Raw genomic sequence first — 17,500 nt, forward strand, 5'->3', positions numbered from 1 at the left:
CTAGAAAGCATGTTCCAATGTGTTCAACAGCCATTTCCAGGTGTCATATTCCAGCTGTAATACAGCATGTGCTCAGGTGTGCTTATTCACTAGCTTGTATTTGCACTGCCCAGAGGGTAAACGGTCCTTTTGGCTGCACATGCAAACATAATACACTACTCACAAAGTTAGGGATATTGGGTTTGGAGGTAAAGCTTCAGGATGAACCTAAAATGCACCACAGTGGAACTTAATTTGAAGTTGTCTAAAACTTTAAATGCCCGTGACCCTAGTGAGGATAATCAACCCCCCTTTTTGAAATTAATCCATAGTTGAACAAACGAATTGCATTGACTTCGGATTTCAAAACTAGTTATCCATCAATTTGTTGTGTATACTATATATCACAAGGAGGTTATTACACAATTATATGGTTTCACTTTGTTAAGGGCCCCTGGATGAAACTGAAAATGAGTTTGACATCTCTGTCACAGTGTGCCATCGGAAGGTTGCAACAGGGGTGCAGGGAGACTGGAAGAGGCACAGAAGCGCACCGCCTTGGAAATTTTCATTCCTCCAGCGCATGTTGTGAATTTCACCCTGCGGCTCCATGAAGTTGTGCAAAAAATACTGAAACATCAAACAGTTTAAAGGTCAAATTTACCTGTGATAGTGCATTTTTTGGTTCATCATGAAATTTCACCCAAAACCCTACAATGGGTCAAGTTGTGGTGCGATAAGGTATGATGATCCACACATCATTTGATAGTTCTACCCCTCTAACATGCTTTAAGCACAAAACTGTTTAAAGTATTCCTTACCGCCTGTTCTCACTGTCGTCAAGAAATGAGAGACTCTTACAATATCACTTTGAGAAAACAGAAAGAAGACTCAAATGAGAGGTAAAGTGTGTTTGCTTCAAGCTTTTTTTTTTTTTTTGTCCCTTCCAGTTCAGGTTTACTGTAAAACTGACATGAAACAAACGACTTGGCAGAGTGGTACTACGCAGTATCGCGTTTGACTGATTCCAGTATCAACAAGCTGTCAATATGTTGCTATAATGACGGAGAATAACCACGCACAACCTGCCTGGTTTGACAGCATGGAGGAGGTAAAGCTTTATTTACACTGCAACAAAAGGAAAACTAGTTTACGTGAGGACACACTAATGTTTGAGAACACTTAACGGTCCCCTTGCATCAACATACTTTGTTTTTCTACTGTCTTATGCATAGCATAGGTCAAAATGAGTGTGTGACGTGGTTTATGTTTGACATCTGATTTAAAAATTGAATGCAGTAGCCTTTGAAACCACCCAACCGCTTGCAAAACGGGTGGATTTGAATCTGCTATCATGGTGACAGTTTTGTCAATATTTAAGTACCTGCTCACTTCGTGGTTGGTACACGCCCGCTCATCTCAGAAACAAATGGCTGAGTGACAGTGTGCGGTGTTTTGTGCAAAGCTTTGCATCCCCTGCAAGACTCAGACGAGATGAGGAATAAATGGCTTCAATTTATTTTGGGAGAAATTCCTAAGTATTTCGGAACCAGCATTGTGCCAGGATTCTTTTACAAAAAATGATAGCATGGCACCTATCACAAAGACAAACTTTATTTTATTTTATTTTATTTTTTTTTACCCGTCCTGTTTGGCTGTTAGGCCTAATGGAGATTCTGTATCTCTTTTATGCCAGAACAGTTTTACTGTGCAATTTCATACTGCCACTGTGGTTCTTTTCAGTCGGACAGAACGATGTTTTTAAGCGGAGTGACTGAAAGAAAAAGGAGATGAAAGAGGGGGAAAAAAATAAGATAAGACAATAGCAGAAATTAGCAAAACAAATCATTATATGCATAATACAATGTCAAATTTGATTTTGAGTATTGTACGGCACTGTAGTGCTAGACTCTGGTCAGGACAGGAGGGGAAGTGAGCAGGACAAGGGTAGTGGACTCGGTTGCTGGAGTGTGGTGGGAGTAGCTGTGTAAATTCTAAATGGAGTGAAAGTGAGGGGACCTCACAAGAAGTTCGCTAGGTCATAAGAGTTATTGATGGTAATTAGGGAGTGGTCCCATACCCAGCAATTGAATCCCAGGGGTGTCTGTCTGCAGCCATATGCAAGTAAATTGACACAGTCTTACATGCAACATAAACGCCAGAAGTGTCCTGGAATTGCTGTGCCAGCAGAATGGGAGTTGAGGACCCCATCCCACCCAGCCGAGAAGGGGAGGGCGGGCCCAGGGGCCTACCTGAGAACAGCCCCGTAGACAGGACACCACCCACACCAAGAGACCCAGCGCGGCCCATCAGCCCAACCGAAGCACCCCTAAAACTGGCCCCCTAGAGGAGAACACAGGGACCCACCGTCGCCCCCTTGGCCAACAACCACCCCGTCCACTGCCACACGCACCATGCCACCCCCACCCACCCATGGGAGAGTGAGAGACCCCTCCTCAACCAGTAGAGCCTGCCACTGTAGTCAGTGCCCGTCCCAGCCAGAGGATGGAGGGAAAATTGGAGTGCCCAATAGGGGGACAATCCGGGGGGCAGCTGCTGGGCACGAGAGAGGCCTCCACCGTGCCATGAGCATAGTGGATATCCCCCCTACCCCCGTTAGTTTGACTGCCAGGTCCCCGACTGGCAGTCACTGTCCCGACTCAGTGTTCGTGTTGTGCATTAAAATCTGGAGTGGCCCATGGGATGGAGGGCAATTAAACATTGTGTATTTAAACACTAAACTGTTCAACCAAACCAAAACTTTTTGTCTGCTATCTTAATGCTAACATAATGTGAAACATCATAGAATGGGATTACTGAAATGATTTTAGACATTATGGTAGTTATAAAGCTTCAAACAACTGCTTAAACAAGGAGCAGCAACATATACAGACATCATACCACAATACACACAGGCATATATTCTGCTCTGTGGAAACGACAAATATTATTGGAGTTTAGCTGGGTGCTTTCTCTGCCTCCTTTTCCTGTTCTTAATTCCGCTGTATCTTTTCCAGTATAGCTCAGTGCTGTCCAGCAAGTTGGGGAACAACGTGGTACTACACTTAAGGCACAAAACTAAATTTGGACTTGCCTGTATAATGTAAAAATGAATAAAACGCAATCGCTCAGGGAGCCACAAAATAGCGTGGGAGCAAACGATCCCCAATATAGCGCGGGATCACTGTATCCCCAACTTTTCTTCCCCCCCCAATCTCTGAGATGGATTCTGATTATGAACTGTTGAAGGTTACATCCTTGTACTTGACTATCTTGCCGTCGCGCATGACCACCTCCTTCTGCTCCCATGTTTCCACCTCGCCGTTCTTTTCCTCGAAGCGACGCACCATCACCCGGCCGGTGGCGGGCAGGTGGCACGGCAGGTCCCGGTTGGCCTCCTGGTACAAGCCCATCTTCATCATGTCTTTGGTCAGCTCTAGTGCACCACCAACACCACCTCTACCTCCTGCTGCGACTAGGGCTTGGTTCCTCTGCGGAGACACCGAGCGGGGTTGTCTGGGGCGGTGGTGGACGAGTTTGTCCGGTCGAGGGGTACGCTCCCACCCCAGTGGGGATGCACGCCTGTTCATTGGTGAGTGCGCTGAAAAGAAAATGTCATTAATCATATTTTTTTTTTTTTAAACATTGGTTCTATTGAAAATCGTGGAACAGTTTAGGTGAGGGGTTAAGACAATTTTAAAACATAAAACAATTTTTTAAACTATGTAAAAATCATCTCATACAGTGACTTCAGTTTCATTCGTTCCGTGACCACCCTCGTCACTCAAAACATTCCTATCTCAACTTTACCCAAACATGCCATTAATCTGTTCCAGTCCCACGTTGTGCTCCTCCTGGTGGGTGCGCCTTGACCACACGGGGGCAGTATGATACAGACATTTATTAGAAACAGAGTTTCACAACTCAGCTGCAGTACTATTAGTCGTCTTTCACTGAGTATTGTTATATTTTCTGTCTAGTTGTGTTGCTTCCCTTTTTGTGTTCAAATATCCGTTGCTCAAAAGGGTTAACACCGCAATGTAGATGCTATTCGTTAGCTCGTTTATGGTGTTTTGCATTGTGTGTCAGCATTAAGCTAGCGGAATTTCCTAAAGCAAAGTGATGTGGTTGTCTAAATACATGTAATTGTTTATTTAGTTTGAGAGGAAACTTCAACTGGGAGTGGTAATAAACAGCTTGAAGCCTCTTTTTTTTTGAAGAAGGGTTCTGCCACAAGTCGGATCACTCGTAAGTCAAGGTACCACTGTATATTGTTACATTGTTGTTTGTTATTATAATTAGCATTTATTGCAGTGGATCCCCGATTGTTCGTGATTTAGCTTTCACAAATTCACCTATTCAGGGATTCTTAAAACCCTGCTTATTTGCATTTTTTTCTGCTTAATCTTTTTCATGGCAATTATAAATCATTATCAATTATTCACGGTATTATCATTGAAGCAGAATAGGTTATATATAGGATAAATTAGCGGACTATGAAGAAGGGGTGGGGTTGAATGAGTCTAGACGTCTTCCCACTCTTAAAAATGGAAAACTGTTTCTTGGTCTGTTGTTGATTTTATTTTATTTAAAAAAAAAATAATTTTTATACAATCTTGTTTTCATTACAATCCAATCGGGGTTTCCAGTTCAAACATGCTCTGTTCATTTTGACAGAAAGCAAACTTCGCTCCCCTGAAATCGACTCAAAAGCAAGTTTGACTTTGAAAGTGTTTTCACTTCACAAGACTAGTGAGATCTGTTGCTCAAGAAAACTGTTCGCGAAAGTAAGAAATTCAAATGCTTTTGTTCTAATTGGGTAAACCTGTTGTTGTTGTTTTTGTGTGTGTGTGCTCTTTTATAGTTACTGGTAGGATGTACAACTACCTTACCGACTGCGTTTGTATTTTGGAGCAAAACAGGAAGTAAAAAAACAAGTAATTGGGGACAGTAGTAAGAAATCAGGGGGGGGGGCAGTCACAGACAGGAAATGAAAATGACAATTAGAAAGGAATCAGCGCAGTGAAAGAGTGGTTAGTGCGTCCTCCAAGTTTTAGGTTCTGGGTTTGAATCCTGACTCAGGAAACAAGAAACAAATAAAGGCGGAAAAAAGGACAATGTAGGTCTGAAGGAAAAATGAAAAATCGAAAGGAATCAATGAGGGAAAGTGTAACAAACGGGAACAGCACAATGGTCGAGTGGTTAGCACGTCTGTCTCACAGTTCTGGTTCGGGGTTTGAATCCCAGCTTGGAAAGCAAGAAAGAAATGAAGAAAACACAAGGACAACAAGGTAGATCAGAAGACAGGAAAGGACAAAAAAAGGAAGAACTTAAATAAAAGTGATTCTGAAAGTGTGGCGCTTGTATCATTGGTGACACTGCCTAAGTAAAGTTCACTTATATTTAACTTTAAAGTTCAATACATTGAAAGTTTCCGCACCTCGCCGATCTTTGTTGAACGGAGACGCTCCTCTCCGACCAGGTGACGCCGACCGGTTTCTGATCTGAGTCGACGGCAAAGGGAGGTGCCCCTGACCTCCGCCCGCCCTCCTTATGTCAGCAATGACGCCGACCATGGAGGCCCTCAGGGCAGGGTTACTCTCCACCATCCTGCACACGGCCTGGCAGTAGGGCTGGCTGTGCATTACCTCCCGGATTTTGGCCGGCTGGACACTGGGCGTGTGCAGCCGGACGCGGGCGCAAAGCTCTGCGATGATCTTGCCCATGGCCCACACATCCGAGCGCTGGTCCCGCTGCTTGTGGCGCTCCAGCACCTCGGGGGGCGAGTAGGCCTCGTTTCCCATGTCCACGGCTGAGTTGAGGCCGCGCCGGAAGAACTTGGCCAGGCCCAGGTCGATGATCACGGCTCGGTTGGTGTTGTGTTCTACCTGCAGGCCGAGAAAGATTACAGGAGCGGGTTCTCGAGTACGGTTTTTCAAAGCATGCTACACGTGGGCTCCCTCTGGTGATACATGAAATAATAACTGCCTAAGTACAGTTCGGTTGTATTTAACCCTGCAGTATGTAACTACTTCTCCATCCATCCATTCCCTACATCGCTTATCCTGTTCAGGGTCAAGGGGTGCTGGAGCTTATTCCAGCTGACTTTGGAGAAAAAGGCAGACTACACCCTGAACTGGTCGCCAGCCAGCTGCAGGGCACATATCGAGACAACCATTCAGACTCACATTCACACCGTCACTGAGTGGGAACTGCCTGCACCGAAGTCAGACAAATGTACCACTATACCATTAGTGACGTTGTAACTATTTTTGCTTTTAAAAGAAAACGTGAATGCCCGATTCATTTCCCGTGCTGGCCCACTTGGTGGGAATATTGTGTTCTGTGTCAATATCAGCACCCAACCTACCAAAAGAAAAAGTAGACTCTCTTCTTTCACCGCAAAAACATTTTTTTCAAGTGTTTTCTTTTCTTTAGTAATCAGCAGTAGGACATGGATTGGTATCACCAAAAACAAACTTTGCTGGAAAGACAACAACAAAACTATAAAACAAGACTAAGAAAGGGATTTGGACGGCAAAACAGTTTATTTACAGATATACAACTAACAAACGCACCACCATGAGCGACGCTGATTCAACGCATGAGTTGAACGTCAGCACCTTTATTTACATAGCATTAGCCGTTCAGTCCATGAACTATGGCATCTTTTGTCACGCTTGCGACACACCCTTTCTACAACCTACCGTAACATACATAGGCATACCGATCAAGTGGGACGCCCCTAAACTTGTCAGACTTCCAACGTGTTGCATTTCTCCCCCCCTCATAATCGACCTAACAAGCTGAGATTGACCCCCTAGTCTTTATCTTGGACTCAAAAGCCGTGCTGGTCCATCTACTGGTGTCTGTTCATCATTACAGTGGTTTGCAATCCTGAATTTCACAGACAAGCTGGGTGAGACCCTCTTCCATGCCTACCCATTGGAAAAACGTACTTGACGAATATACATATATGTTGATGGCAGTCAACGATTGGATTCCAGTTGACGAATATAAACATAAACAGCAGTGAATGAGTTAAGAACTGTTTGTTTTTAATCAATTAGTTAGGTAAAGTATATATTTAACTTGTATGTGCAATACATTTTAATTAAGTCATTTAAGTACAACGTTTTTCATTTCCGTTATTTTTTTGGTCATACTTGGTGTAAAATGTTTGAGAACCACTATTGTAGAAGTACATTGCATAATCACACTGATGTTTCTTGTGCTATTAATTTGATTGGTCCAATAATTTATTGGTTCAGAAATATTATTTTTTATTACCACTAGTCAAGTGGATCAAAAAGGTAAGCTCAGATTAATGGTGTCTACTGTACATGCATTGCTGTTTAAAAATTTTTTTTCAGCCTTATCAAAACCAAAATGTGCATTTTTCTTTTTTTAAGGAAAGGTGTTTATTCATCCATACATCCATTTTCTGTACCACTTATCATCCCTAGGGTTATGGGTGAGCTGGGGCCTTTCCTAGCTGACTTTAGACGAAAGGTAATTTTAACTTTAACACGTGGACCCACCATGATGTTTTCAGGCTTGAGGTCTTGATGGACGATATCTTTAGAGTGGAGGTGCAGGAGCCCCTCACACATGCCTATGATGATTTTGCCTCGATTTGTTGGAGTCAGCTGTAAAAAAACAAAACAAAAAACAAATGAAAAGGTGGAAGAGTTTAGTTCAGGTGACAACTGCTCAACCTGCTCGTCCTCCCTCGGGCTTGAATGAATTTTCATGTGTGGAATTAGCAAGGTGCGATAGGAAAAACAAAATTTCAGAAGACGAATTAGCCTGGGGTGGGTCAAGTTTGACCTGAGGGCTACGTACGGCCTGCTATGTTCTTTAATTTGGCTCACCAAGCATTTATATTAAGAGTTCTGTGATATTTGTTGCAGCTCTTGAGCATGAAAGTTTGCTCACCGCTGAATTAGATGTATAGATAATTTTACACTTGAGACTGTGAGTTCCGGGATGCAAACAATGAGTCCCTGCAACTTCATCATCTCGGAATTCAGATAGAGAAATCCTCCTCTACATTGCGGTCCTTGCTTCACGGTTCTGCTATATTGCAGGTTCTTATTGCAGTTTTGCTCTTTAATCTTTAGTCTTTTAAACTGTACAATATTTTTGTGTTATCCATTGCTCTTGCTCTCTATCAATGTATTGTATGTGTTTCGGCCTGCCACGACAACAATATACACACATACACAATATATACACAGCACAACAGTGTAATGTTCTCTCACTTACTAAATAAAATGTAGGGCTGCATTTCACAATAAGAGCAAGTAAATAAAAAGAGAAAGTTATACATTTTCAAAGAAAGTGCTCAACTTATGAAAAATAAAGTGTGAGTTTCTCCTTTTCTGTTTAAGTGAAGTCCAAATTATTATTATTTTTTTTTTTTTTTACATATTTTAATTTAAGACATTTTAACAGAACTCTTTTAGAGGTTATGTTTGTTAAAAATCTTTGTTTTGGTTCATAATGGCATTTCACATACAGTATTAGAGTATGTGCACTTTTAATAAGAGCTCCCATTGGGAACTTCCCACTGAGACATAGAAACAAAAATGAGTCTGCCCGTTCCATTTTAAGCGCCATTTGTTCAAAATGTTCTCTTCCTTTGTCGGTCATTTTCTGATCCTTCTCTGTTCTTAACTCAACTTACACCCTCTCTCTCTCTCTCTCCCTCCCCCCCTCCTTGTCTCTGTCTGGCCTGTGCACAGTCAGTGATTTCAGTAATTACTGCCTGCGATGCAGATTTGATTGGCTGAAAGGATGGCGAAACTCCCATGTGACTGGTCGGTACAATTCATCACTACTGTAAAACCTGAAATATGTTGCTCCGCTTAAAATAGAACAGTGATTCACAACCCGTGTGCCAGGGTGCATTACTGTGCCGTGAGCGCTCTTCAGGTGTGCCGTGGGAAATTATAAAATGTTTATGTAATTGCGCAAAAAAATATTTATTTCCAAGAAATAATGTAGATTTGTTCATCTATTTATGCCAGTGAGGCACAGTGACAGACAGAACAAATGAATGGTCTTCCATTAGATGGCAGGAAGTACATAGAGTAATTAATGTATCCACTTTTTGTGACATTTTTGTTTGTTGGTGTTCCGTGAGATTGTTCAATCGTAAAATATGTGCCTACAAGCACCCCGTATGTCTTGAATCATAATCTTTCTTTTTTGGCTATGGTGTGGGTCCTTTTGGGACTGCTTCTGGCTCCGAACACGGACCTCGAGTTAGTGACCTCTGTTACAAACGATTTCACCATAATCGAGCAAGCCAGAACAAGCTGTTTAGCTCCGTAGCACACTAGCTAATTAGCTCGCTGGCTAGCCAATGTAATAAATAGTGAACTTTCCCTCAAATGTCGCAGTTGTTTGCATAACATAACATTTTTTGGCTATGGTGTGGGTCCGTATGGGACTGCTTCTGGGTCCGGACGCGGAATGAGGTCCGCCACTTAGTGACCTCTGTTTTAAACGATGTCGCCACAATCGAGCGATCCAGAGGGAGCTGTTTTTCTCCTTAGCTTGCTAGCTAGCTCAAGAGCTAGCAAATGTAATAAATAACTTTCCCTAAAGTTTTTTAGTTGTTTGCATCTACGGAGCCAAAGCCGTTCGCTGAGTGGCGCGCCGGGTTTACCACAAAAATCAAAATTGATCGTGTCCGGAAAAAAAGCTCTCGTGTCCATTGTACTTATGAAAGGATAACCCGCCCTACTGTTCTTCTGATTGGCTAACACCAAGACAGGACTCTGACTTTTAATGGATAATAATTCTCTTAAGTACTTGAGCAACACACACACACACACACACACACACACACACACATACACAGCTCAAAAATTAGTTTTTTTCTTTGAGCAGCTGTTTTGCTTATCATTTCGTTTGAGGATTAGCTTTCTAATTTTGAGGAGCATTTTTTTTGCAGCTTAATCGTACAAGGACCCGAAGCAAGGATTTTATGAAACACTAAAAATATGACAATATAGTGGGGTAATTGAATGTAGGGCTGAAACTAACGAATATTTTAGTACTCGAGTATCCGACTGAAAATTCTATCAAACAACCGATTATTTGGATAAACTATATTTTGCTTGGTTAAAGAGCAATTTTGAATACAAAAGAGAAAATAAGACCTTTCACTTTATAACGTACAATGAAGTTTCCTTTTTTATATAACCAACAATTTTTTTTTTTTTAAATTCACATTGTACATAAAAGATAAGGCATGATTTTTTAAAAAGTTTTTTGTGCATCTTTACTTAAAACAACTAGCATTTTAGCATTTTGTGACACATTAATACATTAGGTTCATGGGTGTGATGTGAGACCGCTTAATTCGAGCCTTGCACACATACAACGGAAAGCAATGTTGTGCGTCAGTGTGCACACGTTCACAATGCTTTTTGCGTCCCTCATCATTTTTGTGCGTCTAGGACGTAGGACGCACATTAACGAGATCCCTGTAGATGGAATGAAATTGCCATTGGGTTGCGTGCTGACCTGTATTTTGGACTTTGCCACCTTGAAGATGGTTGTCTCCAGCTCCTCTCCGAAGACGAACTCCAGCGGAATGATCCATTTGCCGTCTTTCAGGTTGATGTTGCCCAACAACTTCACTATGTTCGGGTGTTTGGCTTTGCTGCGAAAAACGCACGGAAAATGGACAAATGACGACAAAGAATGGATATTATTACGATTATTGCTGGTTTGCAGTTGTGTGAAACTGCTACTTGTGAGCCTGTCTCCTGGTAACTACTCAACGCTCAGACAAGTTTATATACTTGTTTTACTTTGATGATTGTGTTTGTTTTCATGTTTTTCTTTCCATTTTTATATTCAGATTTCTATTTTTCCTTGTTGCCCCCTCCACCTCTCACGAGTCTATCTCCTGATATCTACTCTGCGCTCTGTGGACAAGTTGATGGATTTGAAATTTGTAGAATCCAGTGGTCTGCCTGTTACTCACTTGTACACTTCGCACTCCCTCTCCAGATCCTTCCTGCTTATGAGTTGCTGGGGAACCTTCTTGATGGCGGCCCAGGTGTCATTGTACTTCTCCCGGTAAACCTTGCCGAAGCATCCTTGCGCCAGAGTACCGGTGGAGTACGCCATCCGAGCTGTCTTTGTCAGCGCTAAACGATGCCAGTATTTACAACACACTTCATTTCATTAGGTACACCTGTATGACCTTATGAGATCCAAAACAAGAGCATGTCAACCAAAACTGTAACCTGCGAGCGCTCTGTTTGCAAAGTTCACTTCATGGACAACCGTAGCAACCATTTGTATACAGCAGCGGATCCAATATTGAGCCTTCGGGTACAGATATACCTCTTTGGTGTTACTGTCATGGTCTGTGTTTTAGTTTAGATTACATTTAGTTTTGTTTCATCTTTTCCTCTGTCCCATGTTGTTCATGTCTCGTGTGCTCATTTGGTTATTGTCGCCACCCGTTCTTGTCCGCCCACTATGTGTCAGCCTATCAGCTCCCTCCAGCCACTCGTGTCTTGTCAGTTAGCTTGCATTTAGTTCCCTGGTTTCTTTCAGTCCTTCTTGGTTCATTGTCATGTTGTGGTCAGTCAGTTCCCTGGTCAAGTCTTGTTTGCTTTTGTGGTGAGTTGTTCCCAGTGTTTGTTTGTTGCTTTGAATGTTGTTTTTTGTTGTTTTTACTTGAATTTTTAATTTTATTTTTTTAGTATGCCTTGCGCCTGGTTTGCCTTATTGTTTTGTTTTTATTAAATACAAGTTGGCGGCACGGTGGCCGACTGGTTAGAGCGTCAGCCTCACAGTTCTGAGGAGCGGGGTTCAATCCCCGGTCCCGCCTGTGTGGAGTTTGCATGTTCTCCCCGTGCCTGCGTGGGTTTTCTCCGGGCACTCCGGTTTCCTCCCACATCCCAAAAACATGCATTAATTGGAGACTCTAAAATTGCCCGTAGGCCTGACTGTGAGTGCGAATGGTTGTTAGTTTCTATGTGCCCTGCGATTGGCTGGCAACCAGTTCAGGGTGTACCCCGCCTCCGGCCCGATGACAGCTGGGATAGGCTCCAGCACGCCCGCGACCCTAGTGAGGAGAAGCGGGTCAGAAAATGGATGGATGGATAAATACAAGTTTGAGATTCCTGCACTCCTGCCTTGCCTCCCTGCTTCTCCACCTTCTTGCCTCCAACACCACAAGACCCAATCCTGACAGTTACAGACTCATGTCTCTTTCGCACTGGCTGACTTCCTGTTCAATATCTGGCAAGCGTCCTTGAGACTTTTATTTGTGCCTCATGTTATGTTCGAGTGGACGACTGGTTAGCACGTCTGCCTCACAGTTCTGAACACCCGGGTTCAAATCAGGCCTCCCCTGTGTGGAGTTTTCATGCTTTCCCCCATGCCTGCGTGGGTTTTCTCCGGGTACTCCGGTGTCCTCCCACATCCCCAAAACATGCAGGGTAGGTTAATTGAAGACTCTAAATTGCCCGTAGGTGTGAATGTGAGTGTGAATGGTTGTTTGTTTATATGTGCCCTGCGATTGGCTGGCGATCAGTTCAGAGTGTACCCCGCCTCTCGCCCAAAGATAACTGGGATAGGCTCCAGCATACCCGCGACCCTAGTGAGGATAAGCGGTATGGAAAATGAATGAATGAATGTTATGTTAGACATCTCCACCCAATTTCGTATTGGTTGGTGAAACTGGTGTCGTGGGCAATTTTTTTTCAAGCTTTACAAGGGGCGCAACTGAGTGAGTTCTGGGGGTGTTGGGTTTTGGGTCCCTAAAATGTTTTTTTGTCTGTGTGAAAAAGGCTTTCGATTGTATGTTGTGTGGTTTCCCCCAAAGCAGCCTTGGGACGTTTGTCAAATTGGTGGTATGTGAATGTCTTTGTCATTTTGATTACGGATGTGAGCAATTATGTAACAACACAAATGTTGTGCTAACAGATATGGTATTGATCTATTACCATGTCAATACAGTGTTAGTATCATTAATAATAGTATCAATACTTTTTAACAATGAAGATGGGATGATTCATCAAATTTCCTAATTTGAATGAGTTTTCAAATGTTTCTATGTTCCCCCCCCTATGGATTATTAATTTGCTACAATGCAATTAAAGGTGCCATGTTTTACCAAACCATCTTTTTCTAGTATTTGGGATGTAACATTGGCTCTATGGTGCCTCAGTAAACATGAAATATGTCTCAAAATCCAACAATGCTCTCAGTAGTCTATACCTGGGGGTAAATATAAAATAGTTTTAATCAATTATTGAGATTAAAGAATTAAAAGAATACATTTAATTTAATTAATTTTAGGAAGAAAAACAAACTGCTGAATTAAAGCAACAAAAATTACAAGACTTAATAATGTACTGGTAAATGCTTTTATCTCTGCTTTTATATTTATATATGTATAACTGCATCAATGTCTATTACGTGTCACTCCGTCCACATGTACGATATAATTGCCACAACGTTGCTGACTATTCTTGCTGCCTTTTCACAGATATCTGACTATATAGTGTTGATATTGTCATATGCAGGTACCGTATACACAGATAATGCTCATTCTTATCTTCAGTTTTTTTTTTTTTTTTAAATGTTCTCTACTTTGCTGCCGTAAAATTTAGATTTTCCCTCATTGTGGGACCAATAAAGTCTAATATTTTCTTTTCAAGCAAAGGCATTGTCAAAGCGCATCACATCAAGACTAAGGTAAACAACCTGTGATGAAATGAATGCGAATGAGCATTCCTGGCAGGGGAGCGTCACTACCATTGACTAACATGGCCTGCTGTTTCCCAACTTTAACCGGGAATATAAAAATTTTTTTTTAACTTATTACCCTGTGTTTGGCTGCATGTCATTGGACTTCAACCTGAAAGTGTGTTTACACCTAACTGGTCGCCGGTCGGATTACAAAGTAAAGACAGACAAACTGGAAAACCCACCAGAGATAATAAAAGGATGCAAAATAACAACTGCATCTTAAACAGGAATGTAGGAATAAAATCAGCATTTGCCATCTATTACAGTAAGTCAACATTCTGCTGGTATAAAGCAAACATGGATTTGGTCTTCTTACCGTTGCGGCACAGTAGAGTTGTCAGGTCTAAACACGAATTGACATAGTTAACTCTTTTATCAGACCTCGTTTGGTTCGTACCACGCCTTCCTCGAAGCGGGAGGACCAGCCCCGGCCTGACTGACTTACTGACTACCATGTAATAGTCTACTTCAGTCTAATAAATGAATGCTCTTTCCCATCAGGATAAAGACAGGTAGTAAGTGTCATTATAGAGCTTAGCCCACTTGAACTGCGTTGCTTACCAAAACAGCAGCAACGACAGAAGCATGTCAACTCCAGTTTCGCTTCGCATGTATTGTAACAAACCAATCATTTTCCCTTCCATTTGCTGATGAGTAAATAAAGGCCCATATTAAGATTTTATTGGTTGTGCATAAGGGAAAAAGAAATCCGACTTTTACAGTTTTTTTTTAATTTAATTATAAAATGTACTAAAAGATTCTAACCCTAGAAAATTATTGCCACACATTTTCATATATATTTAGTACTGTACCTTTTTTTTTTTTTTTTTTTTTTATCATTACCCTTCATCAGGAAGAAAAACTGGTAGTGTGGTGTCTGTTGGTGCCAGATTACAATATTTCTGTTTGCTTGATTTTTTTTAGATTCAGTTCCAACACAAATTGAAGCATAAGCGCCAAAAAAGGGATACAAATAAGCTCCACCAATTTTCAAAGATAATTGTGCTAATGTATTACTACTGTCAGGTATATACTGACAGTTGTAACAAATATGACAAAAAAGTGATTTTGTTGAAAACCGCAAACTCCCCCCCGAAGGTACCAAACGTGGTTCACTGGCCTACAAAGTGTTTGGTTTCTGTCTGACTAATTTACCTCCACTGGAGGTCAGCAAATACCAACGTGGTGACTGTGTGAGTTTCATTTCATACTGTCATACGGTAAGGAAATGTGTACTTAAAATAAAACCACATTATGAAATAGAAATAAAAAAGAGGGAGGGACTTAAACCCCCCGGAAGTAAATGATTCATCTTTCTACGCCTCTGCACCCGAGAGGAGCGACCAAATGTCGCCAAAACGTCACTTGACATAGAAACTGCCAGTAACGTGTTATTATTGTCAACTCCTGTGGATGGTCTCTATCTACAGTACGCAGTGTGGTATTATATATCCGAGCGGGAAGAACAAGAATATTCGACTTTCAAAGAAACTCCGAGAGTCTGTTGAACATTAACAAACAACATTTTGATAACCTTATCGCCAACCGGGTCGTACCACTTTAACCAGTAGGGGACGTCAAGTTAGTTTAGTGTTCGCTTATAACCGTATTAAAAACATGGCGTGGCTACACAAACTCATTTGCATTTTAAAATTTGCGTTATACTTTGATTGACTAAATTCTGCGTTAAATTAATCTGCGCTTGCTAAAATAAGGCGTTTAAATTTAACTTCCCTCCCTGTTTCGAAATATGTCTGAATTTACACCTGCGTGGTGCGTTCAGGTACCTCCCTCCTGAGCGATACTCGGAGCGTCACAAAATGGAGCTGACGCTTACCTGGCTGACCGAATAAAATACAGTTAGCGCGCTATGTAAAGTTGTTTCCCCCCCCCCCCCCGGACTATTTCTTGATTAAGAAACACAAGATTCATCGAGTGAGACGCAGAACGGCGGAAAGAAGATGTTTTGGGCGGTATTTATCGCCGCAGCTCTGGCGACAGGTAAGGAGAAGGCTCGTGTTTTCGCTCGAATTGGGTGGGCCCGCTTCCGCCTCAGACGGTGGACGGTTTTTTCACTCACGTTTTGTCTTAATTTCCCCTAATAACTCCTATTTAGTACAGTTTGTAGTGGTTTTAGACTACGAGAGTCCACAAGAAGATGTAAGGAGTTGTTATAAATTGCGTTTATTGTTAATTTTGTCGGCGAAAAATGTGAAAGTATTGCATTCAAGGTCCTTCAAAAAGTCAATTGCACAAACTTGGTGTGGAAAATGGCAGTCAGGGTACATCCCATTAAAACAAAATACATATTTTTTTTACTTGTTGCTCGTTTGCATGACAGTTGAAGCATATATTTGTCATTTTAATATAGGCTAGCGGGTGTCTATGAAGTATATTTACAATTAAAAATACTGTATTATAAAAGCTATGAGCTATGTTAATATGATTTGTTGTTTGCTCAGTGGTTCTATCTCATCCCTCCTTGTTGTTGACGTATTTCTTCCAAAATTGGTTTACATCTAAACAAAGACTGTTCCAATTTACATATTTTGGTGAGAGTAAAAATTAAGTGGGAATAAAAGATCCGCAAATAAAATGAATAAGAAAAATAAATACAAGACTGATTCTTGAGAACACTACACTGACTAAACCAGACTGTGATGTACAGAAAGCCCAGACAGTGCACAGCCCGCCCGCCGTGTAACTGTTTGCGTGATCGCTCACAAATGCTAACAAAAACAAGCATACGTGACGTCAAGGCAAGAGGTTCCCACAGTGGAGTGTGGATTATTTTTTTCCATTAATTGACATTATGATTATGTTAAGTAGGTTAATTGAAGACTCTAAATTGCCCGTATGTGTGAATGTGAGTGTGAATGGTTGTTTGTTTATATGTGCTCTGGGATTGGCTGGCGACCAGTTCAGGGTGTCCCCCGCCTCTCTCCCAGAGTCAGCTGGGATAGGCTCCAGCACGCCCTTGACCCTAGTGAGGAAAAGCGGTACGGAAGATGAAGGAATGAATTATGTTCATTGTCATTGTCGTTTCTGTGTATGTTAACAGTGGTTCTTGGAATGTATACCTTATTTAACTGTCACCTTTATTGCTTATTTATGTTGCAGTTTTTTTTCTTCTTCATTCAACCATTACTTTAGGTAGTATGTGAAAGAATGACCTCTTGGTCAATTCCTTTACAAGAACTTAAGTGTCTAAAGATGCCAACCATAGCAATAATAGCGTGGTGCATTATGACTAGGGTTGGGCATCGTTTGAATTTGAGCGATTCCGATTCCGGTCCCGATTCCGGTTCCAAACAATTCTCGATTCCGATTCTTGTAGTGGGCTAGGTCAAAAATGTTTGCATGGTTTAAATAAGGGGTGTCAAATTAAACATCCAGTTTCTTAGCAGCCCGCAGCATAGACTAAAGTGAACATTCGACTTAGGGTTCTGTATAACCAGTATCAATATCAAACCCATGAAATAAAAGGCAATGTGTGTGAATGAAAGCCAATTGACTTAATATTCATTAATTATTGTTTCAGCTAAAAGTTAAATATAGCATTGTTAAAATCGTTATTTGCGACTGCTTTATCACGTCAATTGGTTTATATGTGCAAGTTTTAACTTGACTTCCTGTTTTAAGCATGTATCCTTTTATTTTGAAGGGTTCACACTGGAACTCAGCATTTTGGCATGAAAAATAACTTCACACGACACTGGTAAAGATTAAA

The 17,500-nt window shown here is 41.5% G+C and overlaps 2 protein-coding genes across 3 annotated transcripts in view; one reads left to right on the forward strand and one right to left on the reverse strand.

Moving 5' to 3' along the window:
* zmp:0000000881 (aurora kinase A-A) overlaps nucleotides 1–14,244 on the reverse strand; it is a 15,347-nt gene extending 1,103 nt beyond the window's left edge. The window contains exons 1-6 of the mRNA XM_061777827.1: nucleotides 14,087–14,244; nucleotides 10,985–11,150; nucleotides 10,519–10,657; nucleotides 7,521–7,628; nucleotides 5,420–5,867; nucleotides 1–3,580 (exon numbers count right to left, since the gene is read on the reverse strand). The exon at nucleotides 1–3,580 is cut by the window's left edge and continues 1,103 nt beyond it. Coding sequence (XP_061633811.1) covers nucleotides 3,213–3,580; nucleotides 5,420–5,867; nucleotides 7,521–7,628; nucleotides 10,519–10,657; nucleotides 10,985–11,150; nucleotides 14,087–14,225 — 1,368 coding nt within the window. The 5' untranslated portion in view covers nucleotides 14,226–14,244 and the 3' untranslated portion in view covers nucleotides 1–3,212. The remainder of the gene's footprint in view (nucleotides 3,581–5,419; nucleotides 5,868–7,520; nucleotides 7,629–10,518; nucleotides 10,658–10,984; nucleotides 11,151–14,086) is intronic.
* A 1,324-nt stretch (nucleotides 14,245–15,568) lies between these two features.
* Nucleotides 15,569–17,500, forward strand: part of lsr (lipolysis stimulated lipoprotein receptor) — an 18,486-nt gene continuing 16,554 nt past the window's right edge. Inside the window, exon 1 of one of the 2 annotated variants that reach the window (XM_061776129.1) lies at nucleotides 15,569–15,771. In XM_061776129.1, the coding sequence (XP_061632113.1) occupies nucleotides 15,732–15,771 (40 nt within the window). In that variant the 5' untranslated portion in view covers nucleotides 15,569–15,731. The remainder of the gene's footprint in view (nucleotides 15,772–17,500) is intronic. The other variant, XM_061776130.1, reaches the window with a different exon arrangement.

Source organism: Phyllopteryx taeniolatus, chromosome 6, assembly GCF_024500385.1.
Source record: "Phyllopteryx taeniolatus isolate TA_2022b chromosome 6, UOR_Ptae_1.2, whole genome shotgun sequence".
Taxonomy (NCBI): domain Eukaryota; kingdom Metazoa; phylum Chordata; class Actinopteri; order Syngnathiformes; family Syngnathidae; genus Phyllopteryx; species Phyllopteryx taeniolatus.